The sequence below is a fragment of the Gossypium hirsutum genome, chromosome D12, assembly GCF_007990345.1.
Source record: "Gossypium hirsutum isolate 1008001.06 chromosome D12, Gossypium_hirsutum_v2.1, whole genome shotgun sequence".
NCBI lineage: Eukaryota > Viridiplantae > Streptophyta > Magnoliopsida > Malvales > Malvaceae > Gossypium > Gossypium hirsutum.
In genome coordinates this window covers 27086754-27096857 of record NC_053448.1, presented here as the reverse complement: position 1 = coordinate 27096857, position 10104 = coordinate 27086754, and the positions used below count along the sequence as shown (strand labels likewise).

The window sequence follows — 10104 nt, the reverse complement described above, 5'->3', positions numbered from 1 at the left end:
GTATCTATGTTCTATAGTTAAAATGTGATATTGAAGTCTTATTCATGAATGGTCTTGTTGAATGAATTGCGGTGCCTTTGAACGGCACATTGGTTAGAACATATAGGATGATTAAAATGGTATGTTTGTGTGTGTTTAAGGTGTGTTAGATTATGTGAATGTTTGGGAGGAAGGTATGGCTTGGTGTACAAGCATAGGCCTCGAGTTGTCTTGTTTTAAAGGCTAAATTTGGAGCACACTACCTGAGAAACAAGCTATCACACGACCGTGTGCCACACACGGTCTCCCCACATGGTCGTTTGTCATCTTATTTTCAAGTACATGTTTCACATGGCTTGCGACACGGCCGTGTGACCCAAGTCAGTGAGTTGCACGATTTGACACACGGGTTGGGACATGGCCGTGCGTCCCATTGTTCAAAAGCCTACATGGCTTGGGCTATGTCACACAGTCTGGCCACACGGCTGTGTGACCCTTGTTTCGCAAATTTTCAAGTTTGGCCTGAAATTTCTGATTTGCTTCGAATAAGTCCTTGTTTGTAAGTAAACTCTTTCTAGAGCCCCTTAGGCTCGATTTAAGTTATGTTATCAAATGTTAATATATAAATTGCATGTTGATCTCTATTTTGATGTTAAAGGTTTTGTATCGTACAATAATGCTCTATAACCCTAATCCAGTGATGGAGATGGTTTAGGGGTGTTATAGGCCACCTAATTTAGGTTCATAAACAGTTTGTACTATTAAAGCCTTAACCATTGTCATTTTCCACTTTTTTTTTACAATTTAATCCTTTCTACTTAATTAACTAATCAAACAAGAGAATTACCGAGTCAAAACTTAATACAACACTAATGACCTCGTGAATATTAAACAATTAATATTTATAGACAGACATGTTAGAATTTGTGGTCTCGAATCCACTATTTTTGACACCACTGGAAAATGGGCTTTTGCATTGCTGATAGTTCTCAACTGTGAGAAACACAAATTCGTCCTCGACGAACCTTGCCCACTTGAAGCTTAGCCCAAAGCGAGAGATCAGTGGAGAGATTCTAACTCGATTGCTCGATGTTATATGTTAGCGAGCATGAGTAGTGTGCTATAAAAGCAACACGAGAATTTTTGTACTTCCGCTATTACAAATTTGATAAACTCTCAGCAAAAACTCAGTACTCTAGTCAAAGAACATATGCTTAAGCTTATGAGATTCTTTGCGAAAGTGGAGGACAATGAGGTTGAACTAGACATGAACACTTAGATTGAAATAGTGTTCAAATCCTTGACCAATGAGCTCTCTATCTTTAGGGCCGCTTACAACTTGGGGTATAAGGCACTTACCTTGACTCAGCTCATGAAGGAATTATAATCCTATGAGTTGATGTTGAATGGTGGTAAGCTGGTTCAGGAGAAACCTACGAAAAATTTAGCTGCGGACCCTTTGTCCTCTAAGGGGAATCAAAAAGCTAAAGTAAAGAAGAAACCGACTAAGTTTTTGGTTCCACCTCATGTGGATAGGAAAAAGACTAAGAAGTCAAAAGATCCTAAAAAAATCAAATGTTTCTTCTGCAATAGGAAAGGGCGGTTCAGATCAGACTATAAGGACTATAATGATCAACCAAGTTATCCCAAACCCTTGGTACAGAATTTCTAAGGCACTAAAACTAAAGAGTTATTAAGCGAAATAAGTATAACATAAGAAAACTCAAGAAAGATTTTAAAGTAAATGTTATATGCATATTGATTACTCAATGTAGAATGATACAAATGAGGTTTAGGAGGCATTTATTTATAGTTGAGTCCCCATTACATCAACAGGACAAATTGAATTACATCAACAACTCTTACGTAAGCCTATCTACAAGATAGAGTTCTAAGGAAGTTTAAACTCTTTATTATCTTTATCCTTAGAATTTAAATTAACTTGGTAAATGTAACAACCCGTTTTTAGTGGTGTCGAAAATAATAGTTTCGTGACCATGATTACGATGAGTGAGTTAATACTTTAATGTTTATAGGGTTATAATAGGGTTGTATTAAATTTTCATTAAGAAATTTTAAGGTTTAAATAGTTAATTAAGTAAAAAGGACTAAATTGTAAAGGATGCAAAAGTTAAATTTTATTAGTTAAAGGGGTCAAATGGTTATGAAATCTTAAATTAATGGACTTAGTGGGTAACATACCAATTATGAATATAGTGGGCAGTTTTGGAGATTAATTTTATGAAATTTAATTAGTTTTTAAAGGGCAAAAAGGTAAATGAGTAAATAAATAATAACATAAACAAAACAAGCCAATATCATCTTCCCCATTTCTTTATTTTTGGCTAAATCCACCATTTTTTAAGGGAGAAGCATTCGGCTATTCTTTCTTACCTTGCATGGTATGTAAATTTGTTCTGTTTTTAGTGATTTTTATGTTTTTATATTTTTTAACTCACTTTAGCTTAATCTAGCTATCCCGAGGGTCAATTTGTAAATTTTTTAAAAGCATAGGGATTTTTCATGAATAATTTTGTGGTTTTATGAATTTAATTGGTAGATTATTAAGCTTGGTTGTTAAGTAGACATATTGTGTTAAGTGATTTTTGATGATTTTAAAGTTATCTAATTGAGAAAAGAGAAAAATTCAATGATAATTTTTTTAAATAATGAAATATATGGGCTGTAATGGACCTTAGAGAGAATCGGGTATCATGATATTTCATTGATTATGGTTTAATTGTAAGTTTCGATTTTAAGGACTAAATTGCATAAAGTTAAAATGTTAGGGGTAATTTTGTAAATTCACATTAAAATGGGTATAGGTTTGAATTAGTTGTTTTAAAATATTTGAATTTTTTAATTGAGTTAAATTATTATTTAGATCAAGAAATGAATCAACCGGACTTAAACTAACGAAAAACTAAAGTGTCAGATTAGTCGTTGGCTTCGTTTTACAATCGTTTTTGTCAAGGTAAGGTCGTATATCATTTTAAAGTATTACATTTGAATTATAAGATTAATTGATATCTTTACATATGAATCAATGAATTGGTGTTTGAATAATCTTGATATAGAAAAGGAAAAGATCGTGATTGAAATACATTATGGTATTTTACTAGAAAAGGAAAAAGATCATGGTTGAAAGATACCATGGCATTACATTCGGTATTTCTGAATTAATGAAAAGGTTGAAAAGGATGTTATCCGAAAAGGATATCAAATGAAAAGGTTGAAAAGGATGTTATCCGAAAAGGATAACAAATGAAAATGATGTATTTGAAAAGGATATCATGGAATGAACTATTAACTATAGGTTTGTTATATGAACTATTGGTTTTGTTTCGATTTGATCCCAAACTGTTTTTAGGGACCCGTAGGCTCGATTTAAGGTCCATAAGTGTATTTTTGCCTTGATTAGATTCAATTGTTATATGTTAGCATTAATTTTGTATAATTATTTATGTTGTGAAGTTAAATATTCTGATTTGTACAATAATACTCCGTAATTCTAATCCGACGACAGAGACGAGTTAAGGGTGCTATAGTAAGTTACAAGTTATTGAACTATTTACTATGTTTCCGGACTTCAAGTAGATGGACCTTCTAGAATGTTTCAAGAATTGGGTCAATCATGTGGACTTTCTTCTTCTTCTTCCATCCCACCCAAATAATTAAAGAGAGAAACAAAAATTTTAATATGTCAATATTAGAAGGCACAACCTGTAAGGTGCCTTGCCATATCTTTTTATATATATATATATATTCTTACAGATTAAGATAAAATTTAAATTCTAAGAATGAAATGACAAACAAATCCAAGGTTTATTTTATCAAAATTGACTCTCTTCTTTTTCTTTTTAAATATAAAATAAATGATTGCAAAATATAATGATGCAATAGAAAAAAACTCTAATGGGCTAAAATAAAACATATAAAAAGATTTGGGAAGTCAGTAATAAGAATTGAAGCTTAAGGCCCAAAGTATTTGTTTGTTTTATTTTTCAAAAGAGTTTGAGATGAGGGATGTAAATGGGCATTGCTCATTATTTTATGGGCTTATGTTAACTCCTATTTCATTTTTCTTAAGAAATATGAGAAATAAGTACACGTTTTCAATATGTCTTAATACATGTTTTCACACTTTTCGCTTCACACGATGAAGTTGAATTTGATTGTGCTATTTCTCTCTTCTTTTATTTTCACTATAAATATATAACATGATAATTTAAACCCTGTAATTATATATTTGAAATTTTATTTTTTATAATTAATAAGGATTTAATCACAAAATTGAGGTTTAAAAAATTTTAAGACGTAACTCTCACTTTATATAAGTTTTATTAAGTATCTGAATCTGTTCTCTTGTATGGATTATGTTTAAATATATTTCAATTGTTAGTTTGATTGATTGATTTTGATTTGAAGTTATTGAATGTATTAATTGTAATTACGATTATACTTATAATTTTTCTAAAAGAAACTTTTAATTCTTATTGTAGACATTTACAAAAAAAATAATGTTTAGTTCAGATTAATTTATTATAAATGTGATTGTATTGGTAACCCTTTAAAAGAAAAAAAAATTTAATTTCTATTCAATTGTAGCCTTTTACAAAACAAACATATATTTTTTTTCAAATTGGTTTAATATAGTTATTTATGTTTATAATATGTAAAAAAATAAGTTAATAACATAAAGCAGATGACTGCTTTTAAAAAAGTGCATTTTTGTGGGTCACGTGACACCCTATATTGGGAGCATATGCTCATGTGATTCCCTACTGTTTTTAGGTATATTAAAAAACTTTCTTGATTTCTTCCCTCTTTTATAAATCTCAAATTTAGCTCACCCCACTCAATTATTTTAGCATAAAGAAGCTTGGAATTCGAGAATAATTTTTTTTAAAAAAATACTGATATTTGAATTTTAGATTACTTTTTAAAAATTATTATATAAATAAAATTGAATTAAATTTTTTAAAATATTTAGAATATTGACAACTATGAAGGTTTTAAATTTCGTAAATCAAATTTTAATATATAAATAATTGTTGTGTTAATATATTACTTAAAAACATATAAGTCCAAAAAAAACAAAGCTGTCCAGTATTAATAGCCAATTAATCTAATTAATTCCAACCTCACCCATCGAGTTTGCGAACTACTCAAATATTTATTATTTTATTACACTTTAATGCAATTAATTAAATAATAATTATGAGAAGCGGCTCCCAACCAACACTTTGCAGCCCTTACCACCCAAATTTCAAATCCTAATTATAGACCATATTGTATTTGGTCAATAATTATTAATATTTGCATATGAATTATTAAAAAAAAAATCTGGAAAAACGAGGGAGCGTGAAATACTTATGATATTATGCTGAACACTCACTGTACCATGGCACAGAAAAATAAACAAATACTAATTTCAAGTCATTATTAAAAAAGAGGCAGGGCTCTCGTGTCTACGTGGCAGGTGGTGATTGGTTAGATCTGGAAGTGGGGGCAAAGGCAGTCAACGCAAAGACCGGAAAAGTGAAGCAGCACAGGCGTGCAGTCAAAGCAAAACTGTCACGGTCAAAATGCTTTGCTGGCACTTTACCTAAAATAAATAAACACATGAAATTATTTTTCTTTTTAAAAATAAAAAAAGTAGGGCCCCCATAATTCTTTTAGGTAAATAAAATTTCTATAAATGAGTAGTTATAAATAATATAAGAATGACATTAAAGAACTGAAAATAGATGATGATTAATTTTGAAATTAGATTTTGTCCACATAACATATGTGGATGAAGTTTCTTAAGTTGAAAAGAGATTCCTTTTAGCTACAACAACAAACATTAAAATCAAAATCTTGAATCCATTCATTAGTTCAATTTATTAATGAAAACTAACTTTTTAGTAACATCACTGTTAAATTAAAAGTAATAGCCGGGAGATTACGGCAAAGAATTGATATGACTGCACGTGTGGTGTGCGGGTCGGATGGCTTGATTGCCGGTAACTTGGTAATTTCAACTTTCGCTTCTTTCTTTCTTTTTTTTACTCTGGTAAAATATTAGGGGAAAAAAAGGTCATTTCATGGAAAAAAAAAAGAAAAAAAGAAGAAGCAATGCATTAATATATTAAGATATCTCATTAATAATTAATTTTTATTATTTTTCGTGAAGGTTTTTTTTAATAATTTTAAAATTATTTTATTTTTATCCAGCAAACAACTGCCCCAAAAGAAGAGCAGTAGGGAAGCCTTTGCAGGACATGGCTTTCTCTGTTCTTTTTCTCTCCATTTTGTGGTAAGGCCTGTTTTCACAATAAGTTGATTCTCTTCACTAAATTCTTGAAGCTTTTTCATTTTTTTCTTGTTTGGGTTTTCCCCCCCTAATTTTTCTGTACCATTAATGGTTGGGTTTAGAGGAAAAAGGGCTAATTGATTAGCTTTTGTACTACTCTTTTAACTGTTTATCTTTGACTGCTTTCTTTTACTAGTATCTTTCTTTTCTATGCCTACTTATTTTTGCTGTTTTGGGGGGCTTGATGATGGGAAGCTTGTACAAGAAGTGAAAGATGGGAGCTTGGTTATTGTGTGTTTATTCGTGATATTATTGTTATTATGATGGACTTTTGACCCTAGAAAAAGAGATCAGGATAAAGCAAAATAGATGTGTGAGTTTGTAGGGAGAAAAAGAAGGTATATTTCTTGCTTTATGATTTGTCAATGAGAGAGGAATTGATTGGAAATATACAAGTTCCATTCTTTTTTCATAATGTGGGTTGAAGGGTGCTTGTCAGTGCAGTGAATTTAGAGCTTGTTGTGGGTAGTGTAGAGGGGTTTTAAAAATAATCCTTCTTTTTTGGTACCTTGAGAATCTGTGTTGCTTTATCTCTTTTTTTTCGGAAAAAGAAGGGCGGGTTTCAAAGATGCCCATGTTTCAACCCTCAAAGACGGATGGGGTGGTTGTTGCTGCATTTGATGGTAGTGGTGATGGGCAAGTTCTGGATCTGGATACTGCTGTTAAAGATGGGGTTTTGGGTGGTGTTGGTGGTGGAGTCATTGGTGCTGCCGTTGGTGAGAAATTAGATCTGAAGAAAATGATTGAAGAGCTTGATTTACCTGAGATTCCTTCTGTGTTTATTTGTCCCATCTCTCTTGAGCCAATGCAAGACCCTGTAACTCTTTGCACTGGCCAAACATATGAGAGGTCCAACATTCTCAAATGGTTCAATTTGGGGCACTATACTTGCCCCACTACAATGCAAGAACTCTGGGATGATTCTGTTACCCCAAATAGAACCCTTTACCATTTGATTTACACTTGGTTTTCGCAGAAATATTTGCTTATGAAGAAGAGATCCGAGGATGTACAAGGAAGGGTAAGTGAGCTTCTTCAGACCTTGAAGAAGGCTAAAGGTCAGGCCAGGATTCAAGCCTTGAAGGAGCTTAAGCAAGTTGTGGCTGCACGTGCAACAGCAATGAAGACAGTGGTTGATGAAGGTGGAGTTTCTCTAATTTCATCCTTGTTAGGTCCATTTACTTCCCATGCTGTTGGTTCAGAGGCGATTGCCGTTCTTGTCAATTTGGAGCTTGATTCAGAGTCCAAAACCAATTTGATGCAGCCAACAAAGATTTCGTTGATGGTAGACATGCTGAATGAAGGGTCAGTGGAGACAAAGATCAATTGTACGCGATTGATAGAGAAGTTAATGGAGGAGAAGGAATTTCGGGCTGAGAGCATCTCCAGCCATCGGCTATTGGTTGGTCTAATGCGCTTAGTGAAGGATAAGAGGCACACGAATGGAATCTTGCCTGGTCTTAGCTTGCTCAGATCTATATGCTTACATAAACAAGTCATGGGTTTGATTGTGAGTATTGGCGCCGTTTCTCAATTGGTCGAATTGTTACCTGCTTTGGAACCTGATTGCCTGGAATTAGCCCTTTTCATATTGGACACGTTATCATCACTGCCAGAAGGCAAAGCAGCATTGAAGGATTGTGGAAACACAATTCCAAATATGGTGAGGCTGTTGATGAGAATTTCAGAAAGCTGTACTCAATATGCATTGTCAATACTGTGGTCCGTATGTAAACTTGCCCCTGAGGAATGCTCCTCAGTTGCTGTAGAAGCCGGTTTAGCAGCAAAGCTGCTTCTCGTGATTCAGAGCGGTTGCAATCCTGTGTTGAAGCAAAAATCTTCGGAGCTCTTGAAGTTATGTAGCCTAAATTATACAGACACCATCTTTATTTCAAAGTGCAAGCTCACAAGGACAATCCTATGACAAGTTAAAGGGCCTGCCATGATTGGTTCTTGAAATCTTCCTAGAATGAACGATCATATCTTATGAGATAGGGGGTTTGAGGTATGAATAAGCTCTCCTGTATATATTTAAGCACTTCAATTCCTGCAATTTGATTCAACTTTACTTAAAGAACACTCATAATGTGGATAAGAAAAAAGAACACATTTCATGCTGCAATGGAAATTATATGAAGTTCTCTTTTCCAATGCCTTGAAATAAAACCCCCCAAAAGGATCATGTGGAATGGATTATTGTGGGTGGGGCACATTCTTGGGATGGAATTGTGCTATCTGTGCAAGACTTTGGAGCTTGCAATCACAATTGTAATAGACAAAGAATTGCTTTGCTCCTTGGTGTTGGGGGCCCTTATTTCTCCCAAGTTGTTCCTATGGTAAGGGCCTTCCTTGACCAATTTTCCTGTCCTGGTTTTAGTGGGAGTTTTGCATTTTCAGCTCCACTGTTGTAGAGAGATTGGAATGCCTCTGGACATCAATTGTCTATTCAATGTGTACAATGAAAGATAACCTTTTCTTTTCTTTCTTGTTTTTTTTTCTTCTTATTTATTCTGCACTTTTCGTTTGTTGTTAGCCTCCATGAAGAATTAATAAAATTAAAAGTTTACTGGTTAACAATTGTGTACATTTGATTTATTACAAAGGCTATGTCAATGTCATGTAAAAGAGAGGGGTGGTCTAGCATTTACAAATGCGTTGAACTGTTACTATTTGGGGGGATCACTGTCACGGTGGAACACCTGGGGTCCATCATATGTAGTTTATATCGCTTTGTGGGAGAAATTTAGGACAAACCCATTGTCATCTCTCTTTCAATCACTGTTGTAATGAAATGTTCCACTCGCAAATTGTCGAGAGAACTCCTATTTGTAATCAGTAAAAAGCTCCCATTCACTCAATCCTTCTGCGCAAACAGAAGTGGCTCAATCTTTTCTGGATTCAAGAAATTTCTGTCCACTACAATGGTTTTTTTTATTTGTTTACACGCATTTGTTCACAAATTTGGCCCACTTTTTTTTTATAAAAAAAACTATCTTTTCGTCAAGGAAGCAAGGAAAAGATCCCCCCTTTCTCTTTCTTGCCTTCTAAAGGAGCCTCTGCAATTAAGGGCCCCTCATTGGTCATGGCATCTTTGAATGACTGTTAAGACTCAACACTAAAAATATTTGCTTTCAGTTGCAATTGTAATGACTTCGTAGTTACAACATTTATTGATGCCCTTTGCTGGCGAAGAGGTAAGTTCGGAGATGGGGCTAAGGGTGTCCTAGGTTGATCTTTGGATTCTTTTCTGTACTTAAATCAGTGTAGGGACAGAAGGATTGGTAACATAAAAGGAAAGTTAAGTGTTTAGAGTTATCTATTATTGCAGCATGCTCAAAGATTAATTATAAGATTGTCACAACAATTTTCATAATGATAATGATGTACGGTGTTTTTAATAGTTTTAATACCAGGAGTCATATTTTTTGTTGCAACCAAATGTTCTCTATAACTAAATGTACTATAAGGATTGTTGTTGGATATACTACAAACCATGTAGAAGGATGTAACTAAGATAAGATTTGTCTCTCTTAATGGTAATGATATCTTGGCCTATGATAGAATTAGACTAAAAATGTATAGTCGTGTTCAAATAAGTCGATATGAAATATCAAACTCATTTGCATATCTCAGTCTATCTAAAATTCAGGAAATAAAAAAATTAAAACCAATCAAGTGTAAGACTATATAGTAACATTATCAAGGAAATGTTATGTCGTTTTTAGAACGTAAATAACAGTGATCACTACTAATTATGATATTGGAAG

General features: G+C 33.2%; 1 protein-coding gene across 1 annotated transcript; it reads left to right on the top strand.

The window, feature by feature from the left end:
- The first annotated feature begins 6286 nt into the window (after nucleotides 1-6286).
- On the top strand, nucleotides 6287-8818 carry LOC107935191 (U-box domain-containing protein 30). The gene has a single exon (XM_016867760.2). It carries the CDS (start codon nucleotides 6906-6908, stop codon nucleotides 8259-8261), a length of 1356 nt encoding a protein of 451 aa, XP_016723249.1. The 5' UTR covers nucleotides 6287-6905; the 3' UTR covers nucleotides 8262-8818.
- The last annotated feature ends 1286 nt before the right edge of the window (nucleotides 8819-10104 follow it).

Coding starts and splice junctions, on each gene's coding strand:
- LOC107935191 (XM_016867760.2), top strand. CDS start 6,906: ATGCCCATGTTTCAACCCTCAAAGACGGATGGGGTGGTTGTTGCTGCA.